The following is a 24,576-nucleotide window of genomic DNA, read 5'->3' on the forward strand; positions in this document are numbered from 1 at the left end:
GTGGGGGCAGGAGGGAAGCTGGGGGCTGGGGGTGGCATTTCTGCCCGGGCTGGCTTCATGGAGCTGCGTCACCCCTCTGCCCGTGTCCAGGCGGGCCTGCCTGGAGCAGCAGGTCACTGGGTGCCCTCGCTGTGCCGTGGTGGCACCGGGGCCTCTCGGGAAAGGGACAAATCCCATCCCCGTCCTGCCCTGCCTGTGCCCGCTCCTGGGGCTGTGGGGGGATGGATGCCGGGGGGCTGCGGCAAACCACCCCACCGAGGACGCGAGCCCCGCCTGGGCTTGCTGTGAGCAGGGGGAAAGGAGAGCATCAACACATTTCTCACTGCAGGACCTACAGAAACGTTGCCTACTGCTTTTATTTCCAGCTAAGCACGGAGGACGTCCAGGTTTGGAGGGCTGGAAGCCTTGCTGAATTTTGAAGTCGAGGGTTCAGATGCTCTCCGGTGGAGGAGCAGCTGGGGTGAACCTGCCCGGGGACACCACACCCGGGGGCTGGAGTGGGGCTGGGGGAAGGAAACTGGGGGCCGGGGTCAGCAAGGCTGCGGCGATTCCACCTCCTGCTCTCTGCTCCTGGCGCCGCGGTGACGTGCCGCCACCTCCTCCCGAGCAGCACGGCCGCATCCTGCGGCGGCTGCCGGTGCGGATGTAGCGGTGCGGAGATGCCACCACCACTGCCCCGCTCCTCCAAGGGGGCCAGCCGAGCTGCCCCACCACTTCCAGCCCCAAACAACCTCCCTCGGCAGAGGGGCTGTGTGCCCCATCCTGCCCGGGGTGCTGAGCAGCTCCTGCCCGTGGGCTGTGCGCCATCCGTGTTCCTTCTCCATCCATGGGACCAGGGCCCTGGCAGGGCGGGTGGCGGTCGGGGATGGGGAAGGACCTCACAGACATCGCTCCTGGGACAAGAGCAGGGGCAGCGCTGGGCTGTGCAGCAGGAAAGCTGCCTGGCCCCGACCCTTCGCTGTGCCGTGGGGCTGGGAGGGGGCCGGAGGGGCCCTGTCCCTGGCCAGGCTGGGCTGGGGGCTGGGGACTGTGGCCGGGCACAGGCAGGGGGCTGCCTGCCGTCTCCCAGGACTGAGCTCCAAGCTCTCTGGGAGAGAGGACTGCGGCCTCTTGCCTGGCTGATGGTGGTCCACAGCATCCCGGGGGGGGGCAGCAGCCTGAAACGGGGGTGCGGAACGATGGAGGGCGTTGGGGGGAGCGGTGGGGTCCCCAGGGTCCCAGCAGCGCAGCATCCCCGGGTACTGGAGCCCTCCCAGCAGCTCAGCGTCCTGGGGTGCCCGGGGTGGAAGCCACACATGGGGCAGGAGGGTGCCTTCCCCAGCTGGCCACGGGGACCTGGTCCCCTCCCTCAGCACCCAGAGGGACACGGGGGCTGCCACGGGTCCTCGCCCCGAGACCCAGCCTGGGTGTGCTGCTGCTCCGAGGTGCGACAGACACAAACGTGGCTCTGGCTGGGCTCGTGGCCTCCGGGCACCCGGGGTGGGGCCTGGCCGAGAGGTGGTCCCTCGTTTTCGGGCCTCAGGGCACCGGGTGGATGTCCTCCGAGCGCAGCACTTTGTAGATGACCCAGTAGAAGATATTGAAGACCAGGAAGGTGAAGGGGAAGACGGCTCGGGAGATGGTGTCGATTCGCTTGGCCCGGTCGACGTAGCGCCTGCGGAGGGTCTCCCCTTCCCGCAGCAGCGCGCTGGCCGGGGGGGGGCTGTAGATGCCGGGACCCTCCCCGGGACCCTCCTTCGCCTGCAGGCAGTGGCCCAGCCCGTAGCCTCGCAAGTAGAAGCGGCTCTCGCGGGCGAGCTCTTCCTCCTGGCGGGGGAAAGTGCCGTCAGCCAGGCACCCCGCAGGGAGAGGGTGTGCGCTGGGGATGGATGCCCCGTGTGTGTGCCAGCCCCGTGTGTGTGCCAGCCCCGTGTGTGTGCCAGCCCCGCTGCACGCCCGTGTGGGTGCCTCAAGCGTGCAGGCGGAAGCACGGGGCTGGCAGGGGTAGCCAGGGGTGTGGGGGATCACGGGGCTGGGATCAGGCACACAGGGGTGCGAGGGTGCTCTGAAGGGCCCCGGGTGCACCCACGGGCAGCCCCAGCCCTGGCAGCCCAGCACGGGGACCCCCAGTGCCCAGCCGGGTGCCTGGGCAGCCCGGCTCTCAGCACAAACGTGCTGGGGTGGACTGGGGGAGGTGGAGTCCCGGCCAGCAGCACCCGCACTCCTCCCCGACAGCCGCCCTTCGTTAGCGAGCTGCTTCATTAGCAATTCACTCCAGCCTGCTCATTCACCCTTTGTGGGGCTTTGCGTGTCCCCGGGGCTCTCCACGGAGCCCCATCCTCGCTCTGTGCCCACACAACGTGGGTGCCGGGTCCCAAGGCCGCCTCCGACCGGCGCTGCCCTCCGAAGGGCCTGGGCGAAGGGCAGCACCCGGCCTGCGTGGGCACCCGGCCGGCCAGGGGGCTCTCATGCGGAGAGCCGGCGGCCGCGGATCTTTATTTAACTCAGCAATCTGCCGGCTAAGCAAGATTTCCTGGTGGGAAGAGCAGCACAGGCTTAAATCGCTGAGACGAGTCCTCGTGTGCGGCTGAGGTGTGCTCCCCTGCCGCAGCGGGATGGAGCCGCCTGCCCCCGTGCCCCTGGGGAGCCGCAGCCATTCCCCGACCCCAGCGGGACCGGCCCGGGGGGCTTCACCCGTGTGCTGCATCTGCAGGGGTGCAGGGCTGGCCTTGGGGGGCTCAGAGAGGGCTGGGGCAGCCCCACAGCTGCCCGGGCTGGATGTCCTTGTCCCCCAGCATCCCGCTGCACGCCTGGGAGCCTGCCCTGCGCCGCTGCCCCTGCCTTGTCTCCTCCCCACGTCTCCGGCTGCCAAGCGCCCATGTGGCCCGAGCACACGCACACAGTGGTGTCACTGCAGGGAGAAAATGCCCCGAATCTGCCTGTGCTGGGTACAGTGGGCAGGGAGAACCCTCATCCTGCTCCAGGTGCTGGCAGGGAGCCGAGGAGCAGCCCGGGACCAGCTCTCTCCATCACCCCAGCCTGGTTCACACCACTGCCAAGGGGGCTGCGTCGGCCTTGTTTTACAGCAGGGGAAACCGAGGCACGGAGCTGGGTGTCCCCAAGGAGCCGGCAAAATCTGCCGCATCCCCTCCCTCTCAGACCTGCTTTCAGCCCAGGGACGAGTAGCTCCATCCTACGGCCAGGTGCCCTGCACGGATCACAGCCCGGCTCCTTCCTCGCACCCCCGCCGGCCGGCAGAGCTCTCCGGGGGGGCTCCTTTGGGTCAGTGGGGGGGGGGGGGGGCTGGGGGTGCGCTGCGCTGCCCGGGGGCTGCCCGAGGGTTGTGCTTTACCCTGGAGCTGGAGAGCTGCGAGAGCGTCGCGTAGGTGTGCTCGCCGCTGTGCTGGCTGCTCAGCTGCTGCAGGGACTCGAGGCTGGCCGTCCCGCTGCTCAGGCCCTTTTGGTGCGCACCAAACAGAAACAGGACAGCGGGTGACCCATGGCTCTGCCCCGGCTGCGGGGACGCGCGGGCAGGGAGCAGCCGAGGGGCAGAGAAAGCCCCTGGGGCAGGAGGTCTTGTGCCGAATGGCGTCGCCAAGGCCGTGCCAGGAGGGTGCCGGCTGCCTTCCCTGAGCATCGCGCGGGGCGGGTGCCTGAACTGATGGGTGGACGGAGGGAGGCTCTGCGTTCCCGTACGGCCCGGCCCCGGGCGCCCTGTCCCTGGGCAGCACAGCCCGGTGCCACCAGGTCCTGTTGCTATTTCCCTGCCCTGACGCAGCGGCGAGCCTCTGCTGCCGCCACGGCGGCGCCTGCCCCGGGGGAGCTCGGCGTGCCTCAGCCCCACGCATCCCCACGGGGCAGGGAAATGCTCGGGGGTCTCCGGGCAGGCAGAGGGGCTCCGTGCCCACGGGTCCCCGAGGTGCCGGAGGGGACAGCCCCGCAGGCACGGGGACGGCAGCCCTGAGGACGGGGACGTGGTGCCAGCGGCGGGGAGGCACTCACCATCCTCTGCCGCCGCTGGCGCCGCCGCAGGCGCATGAACTCCTTGTGCTGCCGGGACACGAAGTTGACGGCGGCGTACTCCAGCAAGGCGGCGAAGACGAAGAGCAGGCAGACGGCCATCCAGATGTCGATGGCCTTCACGTAGGAGACCTGCGAGGGGACGGGGGGGGGTCAGAGACGGGGGTGTCCCACAGCCCGGCCGCTGCTCCTGCCTCCGCCGTGTCCCTCCCTGCCCTCCTCGCAGAGTAACGCCGTTCCCAGCTTGGAGAGGCCATCCCCTGCAGCTGCACGCCCAGAAACTCAGGGGAGCGTGGCTGGGGGTTTCGGCTGAGCCTTTTCTCTTCTGAAACTGCTAATTGCCCTCAAGCCAGGAGGGACGTGCTGCCAGCCTCCGCCGACTTGTCCTTACTCCTGCCGCCCTGCGATGCTGGGGATGAGGGGAGCCAAATTTTGTTGCTTGCAATCAGGTTTTGTCCCGGTGTTTCAATCAGCGCTGGGGTGCAGATGCTGCCTGCAGGGGTCTTAAAACCCCGAAGGTTTCTGCTGGCAGCGCTGCTTGCAGGACCACGCGTGCCAGAGCTCATCCATCCAAGCAGCACCGCGTCCCCCCCACCGGCACGCAGCCGGCGAGGCTCTGGGGACCCCTCCCCAGGACAGGGCTGTCCCCACCCCGGGGCTGTGGGGCCACCAGCGTGTCCCCAGCGCTCACCTTGGGCAGCGAGGCGCGGGAGCCGGCGCTCTGCGTGGTCATGGTGAGCACGGTGGTGATGCCCAGGCCCACCCGCGCCGGCGCCGCGTCCATGTTGATCCAGAAGGAGACCCAGGAGAGAATGACGATGAGCAGGCTGGGGATGTACATCTGGATCAGGTAATAGCCCATCTGCCTCTCCAGGTGGAACTTCACCTCGATGCAGGTGAACTTGCCTGCGGGGAAAGACGGCCCCGATGGGCGAGGGGGGGCCCCGTGCCGTGCCGGGGGGCGGCAGAGGGTCCCCGGGGTGCTGACCTGTGTTATAGTACTTGGTGCAGTAGCCCAGGTCCTTCTCGTCCCTGAGGATGAACTGCGGCAGCGTCAAGCCCTCCGCCACCTGCACGGCCTCCTGCTCCTCCAGCCACTCGAAGATCAGGTCGTTCATGGTGTAGCCGACTGGGGAGGCGACGGAGGGAGCCATGGGGCAGGGGGACGTGCACCCACTCACCCCCACCCCGAATTACCCCTCCTTCACCCTCGCCTCCCCCAGAAGCAGGGAGATGCCAGGGGATGGGATGGGATGGGATGGGGTGGGATGGGATGGGGTGGGGTGGGATGGGGTGGGATGGGGTGGGATGGGGTGGGATGGGGTGGGATGGGGTGGGATGGGGTGGGATGGGGTGGGATGGGGTGAAACAGGCCTTGAACCCCTCCAGGTGCTCACAGCTCTCCAGCTGCATCGTGCACGTCTGGATGTCCATGGGGAAGTTCTTGAGGTCCATGGGGCAGGACAGGATCAGCGTCAGCCTGGAGGAGGCAGACAAAAGGAGGGGCTCGCTGAGAGCTGCCGAACGGGGGGCGAGAGGAAAGCTTCTCCCCCCTCCCTCGAGCCCTGCGCCAGAGGAGAGGGGCTGAGCGCACGGCACCTGATGCTGTAGAGCACGTTGCCGTTCTTGAAGATGCGCAGCAGCTTGTTGTCGGTGGTGACCTCGTGGAAATTGGCCCCTTTCTCGTTGGCGAAGAACAAGTCTGGCTTCCAGATGGAGTCGAGCATGGAGGGGTCGAGGTCGAGGGAGTCGTCGGGGTACTCGCGGTAGGCCAGGCGGGGGTCGTTCCACTGCTGCCGCAGGAAGACGTTCACCCGGTAGTCCTGGGGCAGAGGCACAGCGTCAGCAGGGCACGAGGAGGAGGAGGAGGAGGAGGAGGAGGAAGGTGGGGAGGAGGAGGAGCAGCGAGGTGCTGCCCGCGGCAATCCCCGCGGCCCTGTGGGCGCCGGGCCTCGCGCATTCCCCGGGAGAGCACCCCCAGGAGAGGAGCCCCTGGCGAACCCCTCACCATGGTCGTCTCGGTGACGGAGCCGAAGCTGTTGATGAAGATGTTGCACGTCACGTTGACGGGCGGACCTGGAAAACGAGCAGGCAGCACGCAACCTCTCGCTGCTGGCCGGGAGAGACCAGCACCTCGGGGACACGGGCAGGGACCCCGCACCCTGTGGGGACCCCCACAGCCCGCCAGGGGAAGCCCCCGAGGCCCATGCCCGTCCCCTGGGGCTGGGCAGCTGTGTGTGGGTGGCTGTCAGGTCAGGAAGCCTCGCGCCAGCCCCTTACCTTTGAAGTTGGGCCGAATCCGGGCATCATACCCCGACGTTCGTCCCATCAGCTTGTCCAGGAAATCAGAGGGCGACATGGGCTGGGGCGAGCTGCGGGAGGCAGATTTGATCTCCTCCCTCCCTGAGACCAGCCTGCGGGGCGGAGGGGGCCGGTCAGACGTTTCTCACCCATGTCCGAGGGTGCCCCGGCGAGGCGGGAGCCCCCAGGAAGGGCGTTTGGGGCCGGGTGCCCGTGGTGGGGACGGGGCACAGCGGCCATGGCCCCGTGCCGTGGGCTCTGGGCGCTGGCAGGCACTGGGAAGAGCCAGGAGGGTGTCCCTCAGGATCAAACACCGGCCCAGCACCTCCCAGCCGGGCACCACGAGGAGCTGACAGGAGCTCTCCCACGCCGCGCTGCCGAGGATGATGGAGGCTTATTTAAACTGACCTTGGAGAGGATATTTTTGCGGACGCCTCTTAGCCTGCCAGTTTCCCTCCTTCCATCAGTCTATAATGATCATTTCAAGGAACAATGCGAGAGACAAGTCGCTCACCACATGGCCGGGCACGCGGCTGTGGTGGAGAGGAATTAGCCGGAGACCTCTGGACACAAAGGGAGCTTTGAGAGCGCTGCTGGTGTGTCCTGCTCCTGCTCGGGGCTACGGACCCTGTCATCACAAGCACGGCGCGATGCGGGGAGCTGGGAACCTCTGGGATCGTGGGCAGGTCAAACCCACACCGTGCTCCTACCTCTGCTCGGGGGATCAGGGGGCATCCCAAGGGGCTTGTGTGCAGCCTTGCTGGCCAGAAACGGCCACGACAGCCACCCAAAAATGAGCCAGCCATGCAGGTTTTCCCTTACTTAATCGGGGACGGGCAGTGGAGAGTGCCTGGGTCTGGGCTTGAGCCAGAGCAAAAGGCTGGGAGAAATTGTGCCTCCACCAGCTGCTAAGAGGTGCGCCCCTCGGAGCGGGGAGAGAAGCAGGAGGAGGAGGAGGAGGAGGAGGGCTGCAGGAAGGCAGGTAGCAAGGAGTTAAGCCAGACCTTGCCACATGGCCGTGAACCGTGTCTTCTGCTGGGGAGGAAGATGAGGGCTCTCCCTGGAGCGTGCGGGAGGAAGGCTCCCAGCTCCCTCCCTGGAGGCTCAGCCCCCCCGAGCAGCAGCAGACCTGCAGCCCGGGCCATGCTCGCACCTGGGGGCTGCACAAACGCGAAGCCTCCCCGGGGCTCTGCTGCAAGCCGGCGGCCGTGCGCGTCCCCTGGGCGCCGTGCTGGGCTTTGGGGGCACTGCCTCCCCCGGGGACGCTGCTGCTGACCTGGCAGGGCACTGCCAGGCCCCGCAGCTCAGCACCTCCGTGCTGGCGGGGCTGGAGAAGGCTCACGGCCGCCCAGGAATGTCCTGATCCCAGCATTTTCTGCCTGTGCAGCGGTGCCATGTGGATGCAATCCCCCCCCTCCGCACCACAAACACTGCAGTCCCCCCTGTGCCGCTCCGGCTGTACTGGGATGGGGACCGGGTGCTGGGACGGGGAGCGGGCTCAGCCCTGGGGGCACCGCAGCCCCCCCAGCCCGCTCCCTGCTCCCCAGGGACACGGGTCCCCTGCCAGCCCCCTGCCCGTCCCGCTGGCCCCTGCGTCCCGCCTCGTCCTGGTGGCACCCAGGTTGGCAGGGAGGGGACAAAGGGATTTGGGGACTTTGGGTCCTGCACCCGGGGGGCTGCTCCCGCACCCACGGGCACCCCACTGGCCTGGGCCACCGTGGGGCTGAGGCTGGGACCACCCTGAGCCTCCCCCCGAATAAAAAACCCCAAACTGACGCACCGGGGCTGCGCCCGGCTCCGGGGGGACGGGGGGCTCCGCGGGAAGGGGCCGGTGGCGGGGGTGTCCCCAGGGGTGTCCCGGGGGACATCGGGCTCCCGGAGGTGACATCGGGCCGGGGGGGGTGGGTGCGGGTCCCGGCGGGGAAAGCCCGGGGGGGGGGTCCCGGCGGAGGGCCGGGCTCCCGGGGGACACCGGGGGGGGCCTCGAGGGGCTCACCTGAGCGGGCCGCGCCGGGGCAGGAGGCAGCCGAGGAGGAGGAGGAGGAGGAAGGCGAAGGCGCCGGCCCGGAGCGCTCCCATCCCGCAGCCCGCAGCCCCGCCGCCCCGGGCTCACGGGCATGACCCGGCCGGCGGCGGCGGCGGCTCCCCCGCTCCCGATCCCGCAGCACCGGGGCCGCCGCCGCCGCCGCCCCCCGGCCGGCCCCGCTCCTCATAGTCCGGGGCGAGCGGGGTGGGCGCCGGCCGGCTGCGGCCACCGGGAGCCGGGCGGAGCTTCCCCGGTGCGGCGGGGAGGAGGCGGGCACGGCGGCGGGGAGCCGCCCGCCCCCGGCCCCCCCACCCCCGCCCCGCCGCCCCGGGGGGGGGGCTCCGCTCCCGGCCCCCCACCCCCGTTCCCCCCTCTCCGCCCGTCCCGGAGCGCGGGGAAGCGCCGCCGTGCACCGGCACCGAGACCCGACGGGGCGGTCCTGGAGGGGGCGACCCCCCCCCCCGGGGACCCCCGGGGCTGGGGGTTGAGGAGCCGGGCCCGGGGGTTTCCGGGGGTCGGGAGCCGGGGGTCGCGCCGGGGTGCCCCGGGGAGCAGCAGCGGGACGGGGCCGAGGGACGGGACGGGGCTGGGGGGTCCAGCTGAGCGTGGGGAGCAGCGGGGCGCCTGGTTTGGGGTCCGAGCCAGCTCTGGGCTGCCCCGCAGGGGCAAGGACCCCGAGGGGCTCAGCACCCTTCAGTGGGTGCCCAGCGCTCGCTTTTGCCGGGGGGCCTGGCGGATGGGAACCCCGTCCCTTGGGGAGCCTCGGGAGGCGACGTGGGCGGCGGGCTGTGCGTGGCAGGGGGGCTGCGGTGGCTGCCAGCTGAGGGAAACTGAGGCAGGGGCTGAGGAGCCGCTTGCCCGCCGGGCTGGCATCGCCCGGGCTCGCTGGGGCTGCTCGGCTGCCTCTGTCCTAGCCCCTGGGGCTCCCGGCCGAGCCGCAGAGCCTTGCCCCTGGGCCCAGGCAGCCTGTGATTAACTTGCAGGGAAGCAGACAGGATTTCAAAAGGGAAAAAAAGCGCAGAATAAATGATTCCCGGCGGACACGCCGTTCAGGTTTCCCTTCACCCTACCGCGCCTGGCTCATCTCATTTATCTGTATTAATTACACTGTGGTAATGGCTAGGAGCTGCTGTACGAAGCCCTCGCTGCGGGGACCCGTGCAGGACAGCCGGTGACGTCCCAGAGGAGAGGTGCGGGGCTCCCCCAGGCCCGATTGCCCCAGGACGAGAGGGGGGGCCCTGCATTTTGGCGGCGCGTTGCTGGGCTCTGCGTTGGCTCCTCAGAAAGCTGGCGCAGGCTTTCGAGCGCTCCCCGCAGCGCGTGCTGTAGTGAGGAAACGTGACCGAGGCTCGCCGTGCGCAGCAGGGTTTTGGGGGGGGATTCTGCAGCGAAGGGGCGAGGGCAGGGGGCTGCAGCCCACGGCGGGGGGCACGCAGCTGCGAGGCGGCGTGCGGCAGCCCCCCTGCCTGCTCGCCAGCAGCCCCGGGAGCCGGGAGCAGTCTCCTCCGATTACCGTTGCCATTAATGTTTGCGGGGCCGCGGTGCTGGGAGGGAGCAATCAGGATCCGGAGCCCGGGGGGGCCGAGCAAGCGCACGCTGCACGACAGCTCCTCTTCCAGAGGCTGTCCCAGCTAACCCGAGCTGACACCGGCTGCGGGAGGGGGGCAGCCCCAGCCTCCCCCCCCCCGTGGGGAAACTGAGGCACCCGCGCTGCGTATCTGCGTCCCTTATTCCCCAGAGAGGAGCACGAGGCGGTTTTCCTGCCAGCAGCGAAGGCGCCAGGCACAGCCAGCCCCGGGGGCAGGGTGCAGGGACCTCGCCGCCAGCCTGGTGCAGAGCCGGGGCTGCCAGCACGGCGCTCCCCGGGGTGCCCCGGCCCTGCCCCGGCCCCGTCACGCTGCTGGGGACGGTGTCAGGCTCTGCTGATGGCAGAGACGCAGGCAGCAGAGGTTGGGGCTGCTAAGGCAGGGAGGAAAACACGTTTTTATTTATTTATTTTTGATTCCTTCTCCTCCCCTGTCTCTGAGCTCACGTCAAACTGTTCCCCTGGGGCCGGACTCCTGCCCGCAGCAAATGTGCCTGGGTCCAGAGCCTCCAGGAGGGCTCTGCCCACGCACACCGCCTGGACCCCGACCCCTCGCTGCTGCTCGGCCCCCGGATTGCCACGTCTCTGTATTTAATCCTGCCTGATAAATGTTGTACTGACTTCCCAGCCAATACAATTTCAAGTGGCTGAGTGATTAAACTCCTTGAAAACATCTTTTTTTTTTGTAATTATTTTTTCACAGAAAAGGTTGACAGGCTCTTAAGCTCGATCTCGGGATGAACAATTGCCTCTAAGATCAATTTTGTGCCACGAGTGCCACGGGGAAGAGGGAGGGAGGCAGCGGGCAAAGGAGATGATTTGCTCTGGGAACACGGCCCCAAATAATCCCTGGGGTGCCTGCAGCGTGAGGGGCAGGAGCTTCGGGGGACACAGCTCTGTGGTGGGCTTGACACAACCTGCTGCAGCTCCCCTGCTGCTTGAGGGGCTCCAGGAGGGAGGATTCCCCCCAAAGCCCCCTCTCGGCTGCTGCAGGAGCACGTGGGCACCTTGGGGAGTCCCCAGGTGTGAGCGATGAGCACCCGAGTGCCCAGAGCCAGCTCCGCACTTCTCCCTCCCTTGCTGCCGTAGGACTGGAAATTTACTGCAGAAGCGAAGATGTCCCCGGGCTGGACACGGGCAGCTGCCCACTGCGCAGACGTTCGGAGGCATCTAATCGGGTGTGAGATCGCTGCTGCAGAAAAGACCTTCCCGAGCGTGCCCGTGCGTGGCCGCCAGCTCGCTGCTTGCCCCGGCGGCCAGCGTGTGCCCAGCTGGGGGCTTCTGTCTTCGTCCAGCTTCCCGGAGCCGCGCCGGTCCCCACGTGTCCCACGGAGGCTGCACCACGGGCCGGGAGCGCTTTCCTGGCTGAGGCACAGGGCTTCTCCTCCGGTGCTGCTAAACACGGGGCCCCGGTGCTGGTTATGTGGCTCAAAGAAGTCAAAATTTGGCCATTTCTGCCATGTCCCTGTTTTTCTAGGGGAAAATGCCATGTGGTAGTTCAAAACGAGTCCCGCTTTCAGGAATTTAAGCCCAACATCCTGACTTTGAAACAGCCAGAAGAGACACTTCCCGCGGGACGCGTGCCTGGAGCCAAACCCTTTTGGTTTTTGGGGAACACGATTCACGTTCACCCGGGTGTGTGGGCACGGGGATCTGCTCAGGAGGCAGGGGGCAGGGGCTGACGGGCAGCCCGGCGGTGCCACCGGGACGCTGCGCCTCGCCCAGCCGGGCAGGGCGGCCACAGAGGAGATTGCAAGGTGAACCGGGACGTCGGCCCGAACTCCAGCTAACGTCGCTCTCCAGCTCTGTGGCGCTTGTCCAAGCTAAAAATACCCCTGCTGCTGGTACGGCGCGGGGCGGGCGCTGCAGGCGGCGGCTGCAGAGGGATGCTCCGCGCCGCCGGACCCGCCAAGGGCATGGGGCTGGGCTCCCGCTCACCCAGCAGCTCCTGCTCCACGGGGACCCGGCACCTCTCGCCGGGCTGTGCTCCCAAAACGCCCCTCTGGGGGAGAGCGTGGGGATGGGGGATTTTGGATGGACGCCGCCAGGAGCCCGCTTGGGGCAACGGGAGGAATGGCTGGGTCTCCATCCGACTTCCATCTTCCACCTCCACCAGGCTGGGGATCGTGTCTGCGGATGGAGCAGCTGAGGAGGGAGATGCAAACAGATTGAAGGCCGGATCGACCTCACCAGATGATCCCGTCACCTTGGCGAGCCGGGCACGCTGAAAGGGGAGATTTAATTTAGATAAGTGTCAAACGAGACTCCCGGGTCCGGGACCAAAGCCTGGCACAAGTGCCAAAACCCTCAGCAGGCTCCTCACCGCCCCAGGGTGACCTGGCCCTTGCTCATTTTTGTGTCTCTTCTCCTCGCCCATGGGTCACCCTGTTGCTGCCTGCCTTGTCCCCGAATTGCTGGGGAAGTTGAGGGGAGGCTGCTTTGGCTGGGGCATGCCCGTGGGCAGGGCTGCCTCCCGGCCAGGATACTCCCAGCAATGGCCCTGGCTGGCGAGGGCCCCGCCGCTCCCACCACCTGCAGCATTTCCAACCACCTAGGAGAAAAATCTGCTGGATTTTCACACCGCAAGACTCCCCAGCCTCTGCCCCCTGCCTCCCCCATCCCCAGTCCCCTGTGGCTTCTGAGCCTGTGAAGGAGCAGCTGCGGAAAATCGATGCCTTGGCCAGCGCCGGGCGCTGTGCTGTTGTACAGGGATGGGGTGGAGGCTCCGTGATCCCCGGTCACCTCCCCGTTTTGGGGTGCCCGGCCCCGTGCATCCCAGCCGCAGTTGCCATGGCGATGAGCATCCCACGAGCTCCGGTTCTTTCCTCGCCTCCGCATCGCTCCTGCCCTCGGCCCCAGCGGTCCCCGAGCACGAGAGCAGCAGGAGAGCAGCGGGAGCGGAGCGTGCTGCGGCGCTGCGTGGCGTTAACCACAGGCTGCCCGGCTCGGCCGAACCGCGAGGGGTTATTTTTATTTGCTAGAGCCCCCCCCGGAAGGATGGGTTTGGAAGGCGAAGCGTTACACATCTGCGGCATCAGGCGGGGAGCGAAGGAAGGAGAACTCAGCCCCCCCCCGCTGCTCCCCTGCCTGGCACGGCTGCCACGGAGGAGATGAAGGATTTGTTTAATTAGACGGCAAAGCCTCCTGCTGCTGCACAGAGGCAAACAGCAGCAGCTCGGGCAGTGGCTGCGTCCCGGGGGATCGGGGCTGCCACGGCGGCACCGGTGTCCTGCGGAGCCGAGCGGCGTCACGGCGTGGGCTGGGGGGGGGACGGCGTGCTGGGTGCCACCGCTGGGCTGCTGCCCTGGGGCTGCAGGGATGGGGCACGGGGAGCGTGGGGAACCCCGGTTTGTGTCCCTGGCCTGCCCTCTGCTTCTTCTTGCTCTGCTGGCGTCCCGGCAAAGGCAGCTCTTCTCTGTGCCCACATCTTGTCGCCTTGCTGTCCCCAGGGAGCGATGACGATGGTCCCGGTGCAGCTGCTGGCACAGAGGGGTGCCCAGGGCTGCGCCCGGCCCCAGTGCTGCCTTTGGTGACCCTGCACAGGGATGTGGTGCCCAGAGCTGCCGGCAGGGCCAGCCGGGGCTGCCTCTGCTCTGCCCAGGCACCGTCAGCTCCGCAGAGGCAGAACCGTGTCCGTCTTTGGCTCCCCGGGTTTGCCGGCAGGTAAATGAGCACCGCTCGGGAAGACGACCCTGCGGAGGGCAGAGCGAGAGAGTAATGAGCAGCCTGGGGAGCGTCAGCGCCGGGCGGCTGTTTGCCCTCCTTCGTGAAGCAGAGTCAAGGAGAAAGTCAGGAGACGTGAAAGGCAAATCTGCTGGAAAGCCAGCCAGGGGAACCGGCACCAGCTCCTCACCAAAGCCACCACGGACCTGGGAACGCCGCAGCGGGCAGGAACACCCACACCTGGCCCCGAGTGGGGAGTTAGAAACCTGAGTGGGAAAGGAAGGAGCAGAGAGGGCAGGGTAGGGTGCGGGGTCCTGCTGCTGCTGATCCCTGCAGCCCGGGGCTGGGACCTTGCCCCAGGCCCGAGCCTTGTGCCCATCGCTCACTCCTGGCGAGGATTCTGCCCAGCTCCTCTCCGGCCCAGCCCTGCCCTTCCTCCGTCGTCCCATGACACCGTCCTGTCCGTCCGTCCTTCAGCTCGCCTCCCCGTCCTCTGATGGGTTCAGCCAGTTTTTTTTTTTAATTTAATTTTTATTAGCACACTTTGCAGCCTCGCAGCAACCCAGGAATACAAATAGCACGGCGAGCGCAGCCAGTCCGGGAGAGCGGGGCCAGCTCCAGGCGCCGTCCTTGGCACCGCCGGGAGGAGGCAGCTGGACGGACGGACGCTGCTCCTCTCTGCTTGGACACGGGGATTTGGCACGGCAGGAACATCCCTGGGCATCCCTGCCTGCCGCGGGCAGCTCCAGGTCCCATTTCGGGCTGCCCAGCCCAGGGGGTTCCCACCCTGCGATGGGTGAAGCGAGGCGGCGAGGCGGGTGAGGACGGGTGGTTGAAACCAGCAGCAGAGAGCGAGAAATTCAGCCCGGCCGGGGAAGCAGCCGCCTAAAAATAGCAGCAAGGCTCTCCGATGTGACAACGCACACCGGTGTTCCTCCCGCTGCCCTATGTATAATGGATAAGGCGCTGCACGCGCTGTCGCTGGCTCCTTTCGGGTGTATCGAGGCTGTTAACGCTGGAGATGTTGGACCTGCACCCCCCGAGCAGGCTGCTCGGTGGGGGATCCTCCTCCCGGGGGCTCGTGCCAGGGCTGTGTTCACGGACCCAGGCAGCTAACCCGCTGCTCGCCCCCTGGGAGATGGTTTAAGACAGCTGGCTGCCAAACCAGGGCCAGAACAAATCGCAGCGCAATCCAGGCTGATTTATAAGCGTGTTTATTTTCACCAGCCTGGCGCGGCCGTCTCCCGGCTGGCCAACAGGGCAGCGTCCCCCCTTCCCTGCCTGCCCCGCAGCAGCGTTTTCTCAGGCAGGGAGGGAGCCAGGGAGGAGACCTGGATCTGCACGGGCAGGCTCCGAGCAGCAGCACGCCGTCCTCGGGGCCTCATCCAGGGAGGTGCTGGGCTGCAGGGACGCGCCGAGCCTGCACAAGGAGAAGGTCTGACAGGCTTTAGGTGGAGCGCGAAGGGATGGGTGAAATGAAGCCAGCCGGGGGGGGGTTTGCTGGGCGAGCAGCGCTGCAGCATCAGGCGCAGCACGGGCAGGCTGCGCGGCCCCGGGGTGGGGGCACACGGGGAAGAGCTCGCTAACAAGCAGCTGCCAATTACCCAGGGTTTTGAGGCACTTTGTGCGGAAATCACAGCCCCCTTCATTGCTCGCATCCTCCCCGACGGCACAAAGCTGCCGCTTCCCCCCGGGGTGCTCCCAAAACACGAGAGCTTGAATTCCTACAGAAGGAAAAAAAAAGACGGGTTTTTATTTCCCCCCCCCAACGTTGTTTTTCCCTTCGGTGCCTGCCTGCAGGCAACGCAATCCTTCGCGGGGAGGTGAGCTTCGGCGTAAGGAGATGATTTTTAGAAGCGTTTTCTTCCTGCAGATAACCTGAGAGAACCACAGCCGCCCCCGTGTCCCCTGGCATGGCGCCACCACGTCCCCCATCCCTCGGCACGGTCCCGCTGACACCAGGGGTGCAGAGGCCGGGTCCCTTTGCAGTACCCTGGGGACTTGCCCGAGGATGTTGCCCACAGCGGTGGTGGAGGAGCCTCCCGCAGTGCGGGGACCCCCCCCCCCCAGCAGTGTCCCCATCCCTGGGGACGGCCAGGCCCTGCCACCTCGCCGCCTGGCACGACGCGGGGCATTGAGGGACACAGCGCGGCTTTGTCCGCCCCACGCCCGCCGGGCAGGGACCTGTTGCCCTCTGCAGGCTTCCCCAGCCCTGTGCCGGCTCCAAAGCCGCAGCACCCAGGGGAGATGAGGTCCCGAGGGAGCTGGGGGCACCCGGGGGAGCTGGGGGCACCCGGGGGAGCTGGGGGCACCCGGGGGAGCTGGGGACACATGGGATATCTGGGGACCCCCGGGGGAGCTGCCCCCATCTGGATCCCTGTGTCCACCCGCATCACTTGGGGACCCCTCCGCAGGCCCCTGCCTGGGAACCGTGCCTGCTGGAGCCCCGTCCCCTGTCCCACGCAGGGGACGTTGCACCTGCCAGCACGATTCCCACCAAAACAGAGAAAACGCCCGGCGCACCCAAGGCTGGAAGCAGGTGCCTGGGCTGGGGGGGCCGGGCGGAGGCAGGGGGGCATCACCCCACCCATCCCGCCTCCCTCATCGCTGCGGGGCACAGCCAGAAGCAAACAGCCCAGGTGGGCCTGGGGGTCCCCAGAGCCACCGCAGAGGGGCCACCCATGACCCCCCCGCACCCCCAAGCCGCTCTTTTCCTATCGCAAAGCCTTGCCCCCCGCCTCCCAGCCCTGCGTGTCGCTGCTCTGCCCACGCAGCACCGAGGGGCTGGCAGCCAAGGGGTGCTGCTGGGGGGGCCGGGGCGGGGAGGGACGGGGGCTAGTCCCTTTAAGGGGGGTGGCTGTCACGCAGAGAGCCCTTTTCTTTGCTGGAGAGCGGGACAGGCACCCAGAGGGGACAATACAGGGCAAGGGACTGCCAGGAGAGGCGAGGGCTCGTCCCAGCCGCAGACAGAGCCGAGGCAGCTGAGCGCACGGGGAGCGGACCGAGTCCGGCGCCATGGGTGAGTATGGGGGACGTGGGGGGGCTGCACACGGGGACAGCTGCCACACGGCGCTGGTGGCACGGTCCTGGAGCAGAAAGGGACCGTGAAACCTTCCCCCGGCACCAGCAGGCCCCGGGGCACTCTGGTCCCCGCGGCCGGCAGCCCGCGGGGAGGAAGCCTCCGGGTGGCGGGGACGGCGTTTTGCTTCCCCAGGCCGATTTCTGGCCCCGTTCTGCCTCCCGGGACACGTCCCACCAGCCCTGCAGCCCCAGGAGGGCTGGAGAGCTCCCGCCCGGGCTGAGCCCTGCCACAACTCGTGCCGCTTGTGTGCCCGCAGCCTCCGGGCGGCGGGGGCACTCCGGCGCGTTGGTTCCCCCACCGACACCGGAGCCAGTAATCATGGCACGTCCCCTTGGGTCCTGTCCGGCCCTGCGGCGGCTGAGCCGAGGCACGAGGCCCGGGATTGTGCCACACAAGGGCTCTTTCTCTCCTCCCTTCCCCTCCCTGCGCTTTCCCATCGCGGCAGCAGCTTCCCGAAGCCCGCGGGGCCGGGGCTGTGGCGGGGAGAGCCCTGCCAGGCCCTGCCGCATCCACGGGGCCGCTCGCCAGCCCCAGCCCCGGGGCACCTGCCTCGATGTTCCCTGGCTGGCATTTAGGCTGGAAAAAAAAAAAAAAGGAAAAAGGGAAAAAAAATAAAATAAAAGAGTTGGTTTGTGCCAGCACCCCGCTGCGCGCAGCCTTCCCCACGGATCCGACGCAATTCAGGGAGCATCACTGTGGGAAGAGCCGGGGGTGACAAAGTGGGACCCCCCCCCCCCTTGGTCCCGCCGTGCCCACGCCTGCCCCGTCCAAGGCAAACAGGCGGGGGGGGTCCCAGCGCCCCCACAGCGCTGCCTTTGTTCCCTGTTTGCTCTCGGCCCGGGGTGGCCGCAGGGGGGGCCGTGCCGGGACAATTCCCCATTGTCCTCGGTGCCACCGCGCGACCTTGCTCTGCGGGGAGGGGAGGGCACCGCTGGCCGGGCCCCCAAGGCTCCCTTGTCCTCGAGGGAAGGGAGAGGTGCTGCGGGGTCTGTGGGGGGGAGCGTGGGTTTGGGAACGCTTCCAGCAGTGCCGGGCAGGGGGGCAGGGACCCGAGCGCCTTTTCGGCATTCAAGGCACAACCTGCTGTGCCTGCCCAGGGTGTGGGGGGGGTACAAACCTGCCCTGAGCCTGCCCGCTCTCTGCACCTCCAAACCCAGCCCCGGGTATCGGTCCCACATGCCGCAGCCCCACTGCTGAAACCCAAGCGCTGGGGCTGTGCGAGCCGCACGCCAGCCCTCGCCCCCGCTCGCCCTGCCCACACGCAGGTGCCCGTGCCCTCCTGCCAACGAGCCGTCCCGGAGGGCTTACAGCCATTACACAAGCGCTGACGTTCGGGAAGCAGCACGGCTCCTCTCCGTAAACACGCCTGCCCGTGCAGGCACCCGAGCTCGGTGTGCCATTCCCCTCCGTCTGCGCTGGCAAAAGCAAAGCCCCGGTATTTCGGGCCGCCGCTGCTCACGGCCAGGCTCTGCAGGCAGCAGGGAGCCCGTTAGCAGCTTGTTCACCGCTGCCGCTGGCATCACGCCGCATCGCCTCGCACCGCCGGGCTGTCTCGCCTCCCCGTGCACCCCGCTGCCTGCTGCAGGCAGGGCTGCCCTGTGTCCTCAGTGCCCCGTGCCGCTGTCGCACCTCGTCCCCAGGTGCCTGGAGAGCTCCCCGGGCAGCTGCTGGATTTGCCTCTCCAGCACCACAAGACGGCATTTCTGCTTTTTCCCTTTATCATCCCCAAACCTGCAGTCCTCCTCCCGCCGGCTCCCGAGCTGGGGCTCCGCGGGCGCTGAGCTCTGCCCGTCCCGACCACCCCTCTCCCCCCGGCAGGTCTGTTGGAGTGCTGCGCAAGATGCCTCATCGGGGCGCCCTTCGCCTCGCTGGTGGCCACCGGCCTGTGCTTCTTCGGGGTAGCGCTGTTTTGTGGCTGCGGGCACGAAGCCCTGACAGGCACCGAGCAGCTAATCGAGACCTACTTCTCCAAAAACTACCAGGACTATGAGTATCTCATCGACGTGTAAGTACCCTGCCTGCCGCATCGCGGGGCTCCTCGCGTCTCCGTCGTGCTCCGTGCCGGGAGGAGGTGGCCGGGGCTCCGCTGCCACCCGGTCGCTGCTGTCACCCTCCGGGGTTGCGGTCGGTGCCACTGCTGGAGACCCCGGGCTGTGTTTGCCCCGGGGCAGCCTCACGCCAGTGCCGTGGCTGCATGGCAGGGCCCGGCGGCCGCTTGTTTCCTTTTCACTCCTGTTCTTATCTGACCTCGCTAGGTGCCACGGCACGTGCAGGACGGCCGCACCGGGTAGGTATGGAGGGCACGGGGGGGCTGGCGGTGCTCTGCAGCCCCCCTCGGCACGGCTCTGCCCCAGCTCACCCCTCTCGCTGCCTCCCCCTTGGGGACGGTGGCTTCGCCCCCGGGGGCTGCACGGGGTGCGTGGGTAGGGTAAGTCGCGGTGGGCAGGCTGCCCCGCCTGGGGCCGGGCACCCCAGCACTGCCTGAACATCCCTGCCCGCTCCTTTCCCCGGCAGCATCCACGCTTTTCAGTACGTCATCTACGGCACGGCCTCCTTCTTCTTCCTCTACGGAGCCCTGCTGCTGGCCGAAGGCTTCTACACCACCGGTGCCGTGCGGCAAATCTTCGGGGACTACAAGACCACCATCTGCGGCAAGGGCCTCAGCGCAACGGTAACCGGGGGCCCGAAAGGGAGGGGAGCGCGAGGCCCCCAGCGAGCTCACTCTTTGCAGCGGGTGTGTCAGTGTTTGGGAAAGTGGCTAGGACATCCTGACAAGGTGATCTTAACCGGGGTTCGGCACCCCTTCGCGCGCCCACAGCGGGTTCGCCGCGCTCGGCATGGCCGAAGGGCAGGAGACGGCGGCCGCCTGGGTTTCGGGGCATCCCCAAGGGAAGCACAGCCCGACTGCCCTCCCTCAGGCTGGGAGCGTCCCCCAGGGACCAAAGCAGCTGAAACGGCTGTGGCTTTTGCCGGCAAACAAACTTCTTGGTGTTTCAGCGTCGGCTGAGAGAGCCGTGAGCATCCCTGCAAGGGTGGTGCATGCTGGCAGCCCGAGGCTCTCCAGCCCCCGTGCCCGGTGTCCGCAGCGCCCAGGGACCTGTGACAAAGTGCCGGCAAATGGCGAGGGGAGCCTGTGGCCTCGGGGAGCGGAGGGGGACGGCTGCGGTTCCCTTCGGGGACGGTCGGGGTGGCGCCGCGGAGGGAGGGCAGGAGAGCCGCGCTGCCGAGCCCAGGGGTGTGCAGCTGCGCTCCCGCAGAGGCCGAGCCCCGCTGGCACGTGGCTGTGGGATTCCCTTGGCACGGGAAGCGGCAGCTGTCCCGCCGCCACCGGTCACCCCCACGTGCGTGTGACCGTCCCCGAGAGCCGGCCGGGCGCCCGGCTCGGGCTGGTGCTCTGCTGGGTGCACGGGGATGCGCCGGGCTCGGCGGGCGGTGCAGAGCCAGGCACTGGCAGCATCCCGGTCCCACGCCTGCCCCGCGCCCCCTCCTGCCTGGGGACCCTCGCGCTCCCCTGTCCCCATCCCAGGCCGCAGGGTAACCACGGCCGTGCCCTTGGCTTGTCCTGCCCCTTGCAGTTTGTGGGCATTACCTACGTCCTGACCATCGTCTGGCTCCTGGTCTTCGCCTGCTCCGCGGTGCCGGTCTACATCTACTTTAACACCTGGACCACCTGCCAGTCCATCGCCAACCCCAGCAAGACCTCCGCCAGCATCGGCACCCTGTGTGCGGACGCCAGGATGTACGGTGAGTGCTGGGTTTGCTGCTCGGGGGCTGCGGTGCTCCCCCCGCGCCGTTCCCGCTGGCGCTGCGAGGGAATGGGGCTGCCAAGAGGGACCCAGAGTGGAGAGGGGACGCAGAGGGCCCGGGGGGGTCTGTGCCCCGGCTCACCCCGCTCCCCGCGGCTCCCCAGGCGTCCTGCCCTGGAACGCTTTCCCTGGGAAGGTGTGCGGCTCCAACCTGCTCTCCATCTGCAAGACCAGCGAGGTGAGCACCTTCCCACCGCCCTCCAAAGCCCCAGCGGGGCTGAGGGGGCACGGGGATGGTGGCAGCCTCTAGGCTCGCCTCCCCGGCTGGCAAGTGACACCCTGGGAGCTCACCCCGTCTTCCCTTGCAGTTCCAAATGACCTTCCACCTCTTCATCGCGGCCTTTGTGGGGGCTGCTGCCACGCTGGTCTCACTGGTGAGTCGGTGCTCCCCTTGCCCGGCCATTCTCCTCCGCCCAGCGAGGATTTGGGGGCAGAGGACGACAGAGGTGGTGGGCAAGGACGTGACAGAGCCCGTGCTTGTGTCATTTTCCGGCACATAAGTGCAGACGGCGAGCTCAGGTGATGAGAAGGTAGCAGGAGAGGCAGCTGCTGGAGGGGGCCTGGAGGGGCTTTAGGGGGCTACCGGGGAGAGGTCCTGCTGCCGTGCACCAAGTCCTGTGCCTTCCCCGACTGTCCCCTCTCCGTGCACCACAAATGGCACTGCGGCGTCGCAGCGGTGCGGCAGGGCCACGGGGCTTTCCCCAGCACGCTGGCCGGGCGCTGGGACGAAGGGGTGCTGGTGCTGGGCGCAGGGGTGCGCAGCGGGCTCACCCCGGCTCCCAGGCTGGAGCGGCCTTCTCCTCCTCCCCCTCGCTCACTCTCCTCCTGCCCGCAGCTCACCTTCATGATCGCCGCCACCTACAACTTCGCCGTCCTCAAGCTGATGGGCCGAGGCACCAAGTTCTAGGCTGCGAGGTGGAGCCCAGCCAGCCAAACGCCCTTCTTTTCTCTAACCCCGAGGCTTTAACACTGCAGCCGCCCGACACCAGGTCTCCTGCGTTAACTCTGCCTTCGCCGCTGACTCCCCTCCTCTTCCTCCCTCGCATCCGTCGTGCTGAGCGTGACCAGGAAGGAGAGCTTCCCACCAATGGACACCCCTTCGTGCACTTTTCTCTCTGTGCTCATCATCGGTAACCGGTTCGCTCTAGGGCCAAGCCCTTCAAAACCAGCAAGAGAAGAGGAGGGACTCACTCCAGTGTCCCTGGGATGAGCAAAAGCCTTCGTGCTCCTGGGAGGCAGAAATCCCTGTAGATTGCTCTAAGAGTAGCAAGAAAGAGGCTAGAGAGAAAAGGAAGTTGGCCAAGTCTCGGTACCATTGCTAGAGACTCTCCTGGAGCTGACTGCCGGCACCTCTCGTGGATGGAGGATGAGAACAATTTTTTTTTCCCCTAGTAAAGAAAGATGAATTTACCCCAAAGTGCCTGCTGCAGCCAAGGCAAAGGGCGTTTAGGGCAAGGATCTTCCCGTTGCGGAGAAGAGAGCGCTGACCCCGATGCTGATAAAGCCCGTGCCCCTAACCCAGCTGCCCCTATTAAGCCTGAAGGAGTTTGGTGCCTGTGGACAAAGGGGACTCTGAGCTTTACACTCCAGCACCGCCGGGGCCCCCAGCATGGGGCAGGGCAGCAGGAGGCGGCAGGTACGTGTGAGGGGGGGCTGCCCTGAGAGCGTAAGGCCAGAGCAGTCCCTTTTGTAGGACAGGACACCCCTCCGGACTGCTCGTCTCCGTGTGTCGTGTCGCCTAACAGCTGCGCACGCCAAACTCGGTCGTTCCTTCACAATGGTGCTCTTCTCTCGGGGTGACGTCTGCTTCTGTAACGTTTTGCTACGGCAAAGATCTCGATTTGTTTCTCATCTGTGCCAAACGTAACGTCCCCTCCTCCTGCCTCCCTCTTCCCTCACTTTATCCTTTTTTTTTCCTGCAAGTCAGGACAGCCGTCTTGTGTCTAGCCACGTCGGGAAGGACTGGCAGCATCTCGTTTCCAGTCGAAACCCACGAAGAAGGGCAGGAGGGCGGCAGCTCGGTGGGCAGGGGGCTGAAACACGGCCGTTCCCCGCACACCAGCCCCCGCTGGCTTCCCCAGGGCAGGGCGCAGCGGGGCGAGGAGCTGGTGGAGAAGACCTTTCCCGCAGCAGCCCGAGGGAAGCCCTCTGGCCGGGCGGTGTGGGTCCATCCCTACCTGCCAAAAAGCAGCTCCCAGTCCCCCCCGACAACTGGAATTTTGTTTTGTCCTTCCCCCACCTCGTGTTAACGCTACGCTTCGTGTTTATTTATTGGAGAAACTACTTTCAGTAGCAGACCGTAGCTCCACCTTGCATGGATATTTTTTTTTTCGGTGTCTGTATTATTAATATTTTTCTAAGTGCCGATTTCAGCAGGGGCAAGGATAAAGGGGCCGATCTGCTGAGCAGAGCGTTCGAAGGATCCTTGCTGCTGGATGCTGAAATAGGTTGGCCAGGCTACCAACGCACACGGGCTGGGGAGGGGGAGATGCCAGCTGGGGCCGCGGGGTGGGGAGAAACCAGTCAAGATCTGGGAATTCACTTCAACGCCATCTCTCTTGGGGGTTTGCTGGTTCGTTTATTTTTTCTTTCGTATTGATTTAACAACAAATAACCAGACCCTCCTTCCCACCCTTGTCCCCAGACCCCAAACACACACACACGCACACGTGCACACACACAAACACACACAAAGAGCGTTAATCAACTGAAAGTGTTTCCTTCATTTCTGATCTAGAATTTCAACTTGTTAACAAGCAATAAAAAGGAGCAAGTTTTTAGAGACTTATCTTACAAGATGTATTTTATAAAAATTAAAGAAAATAAATTAAAATTAAGAACATTCTGAACAAGGTATCTGTCTGCGTCTGTTTGTTGCTCTGGTCTCTGTCTTCCCCGCCCCCTGGGGAGGGAAGGGGAGCACTTGTCCACTCCACACGTGGGCCCGCAGCCCCTTTCTCCTTCCCACCTCGTCCAGGGGGGGCCATAACCCCAACCCTGACTCCAGTACCTTTGTTCCCAGCCCTTATCACCACTCTCTCTCCTCCAGACACCCAGAGGGAAGCTGGGGTTTTCAGGAAGCTCACATTTGGTGAGGTGCCGCTGCCCTTTAGTGCCCTGCTTACGCGGTGCCAGCCTCTGCCATGTCCCCTAATGTGGCACCCGTAGCACGGTCACCACGAAACAAATCAGCACGGCTCAGGCACACGAAGCTTGCAGCACACGATGCACGTGGTACAAGCACGTCCAGAGCCCCTCAAGATGAGCAGCTCTCACTTGCAGCGAGCCCTGGTTGAAAGAAGGTGGTCTCGTCTGGGCACGAGGGCAGACCTGACAATTTCAGGGTCCTGTAAATCCGGGTCCTGTGCTCTGTGGGCAGCTGGCGGGACATTTGCTGCCAGGCCGTGAGCAGTTTGTGCGGGGCTGGTGGCGTGGAGAGGTGGGATGGAGTAGTTCTGCTTGCACTCGGACGAGTGCTGCTCTTTGAAGCAGGTTTCAAAAATAACTGATTCAAACGCTGCTCTTCTTGGAAATCCCCCCCAAAACAGCCTGTTTCAGGTCATTCCCTCCAGGAGCAGTGCTCTGGAGCCCTCCAGGGAGCGAGGCCGCGGAGTGATGCTCCCAGCCTAGGGTCAAACCCCAGCACGGCTCCTGTGGTGGGAGGAACTCCAGCCCAAGCCTCGCTCTCCCCCCATTTCCCCAGCTCCAGCCCGCTCCGTGCAGCACCGAGGTTTCCCACACGGCAGGCCGGGGGAGGTTTAGCCGCTCCCCCGGCTCCGCGCAAGGCCGTGCTTGCACCCTGGCCTTGCCCCGGCTCGCAGAAACCCGCGGGGCTGCGGCCAGCATCAATGGGGCCCTTTGTTCCCCGCGTTCCCAGATGCCAGCACCCTCCTCTCCCCACGCTGAAAGGGCCCTGTGTGTGCGCGATCAGGCCGGGGAACAAAACCACGTCTCTTTGCGGGGACAGGGACCGGTGCCCCCCCACGCGGGGTGTGAGGCTTGGGGACGGCAGCGCGAGGCGGCGCGTGCAAGTGGCCAGCGAGGCCAGGAGAGCGGCCTGAGGGCCGAAGGACAGACACATGTAGCTTCCTCAGGGCTCCTGTGGCCCCGGCTG

At 66.6% G+C, this 24,576-nt stretch overlaps 2 protein-coding genes across 5 annotated transcripts; one reads left to right on the forward strand and one right to left on the reverse strand.

Moving 5' to 3' along the window:
- Positions 1–334: 334 nt before the first annotated feature.
- Positions 335–8,518, reverse strand: LOC308177392 (glycine receptor subunit alpha-4). Of its 3 annotated transcripts, none has more exons than XM_080554617.1 (10): positions 8,502–8,518; positions 8,297–8,442; positions 6,280–6,413; positions 6,008–6,075; positions 5,599–5,822; positions 5,397–5,479; positions 4,988–5,128; positions 4,691–4,905; positions 3,982–4,131; positions 335–1,806 (listed from the first exon to the last, which is right to left on the reverse strand). In XM_080554617.1, the coding sequence occupies exons 2-10, from the start codon at positions 8,377–8,379 to the stop codon at positions 1,519–1,521; spliced, it is 1,386 nt and encodes a 461-aa protein (XP_080410743.1). In that variant the 5' UTR covers positions 8,380–8,442; positions 8,502–8,518; the 3' UTR covers positions 335–1,518. The 3 variants fall into 3 exon arrangements, with proteins under 3 accessions (XP_080410743.1, XP_080410741.1, XP_080410742.1); XM_080554615.1 differs by lacking the exon at positions 8,502–8,518 and adding an exon at positions 3,332–3,436 and having other exon boundaries at positions 8,297–8,487; XM_080554616.1 differs by lacking the exon at positions 8,502–8,518 and having other exon boundaries at positions 8,297–8,487.
- A 7,921-nt stretch (positions 8,519–16,439) lies between these two features.
- PLP1 (proteolipid protein 1) lies at positions 16,440–23,311 on the forward strand. Of its 2 annotated transcripts, none has more exons than XM_080554650.1 (7): positions 16,440–16,593; positions 18,475–18,661; positions 19,171–19,432; positions 20,232–20,400; positions 20,567–20,640; positions 20,771–20,836; positions 21,298–23,311. In XM_080554650.1, exons 1-7 carry the CDS (start codon positions 16,590–16,592, stop codon positions 21,367–21,369), a joined length of 834 nt encoding a protein of 277 aa, XP_080410776.1. In that variant the 5' UTR covers positions 16,440–16,589; the 3' UTR covers positions 21,370–23,311. The 2 variants fall into 2 exon arrangements, with proteins under 2 accessions (XP_080410776.1, XP_080410777.1); XM_080554651.1 differs by having other exon boundaries at positions 19,171–19,327.
- Positions 23,312–24,576: the final 1,265 nt, after the last annotated feature.

This window comes from Anser brachyrhynchus (assembly GCF_964034855.1).
Source record: "Anser brachyrhynchus genome assembly, chromosome: 13".
Classification (NCBI taxonomy): domain Eukaryota; kingdom Metazoa; phylum Chordata; class Aves; order Anseriformes; family Anatidae; genus Anser; species Anser brachyrhynchus.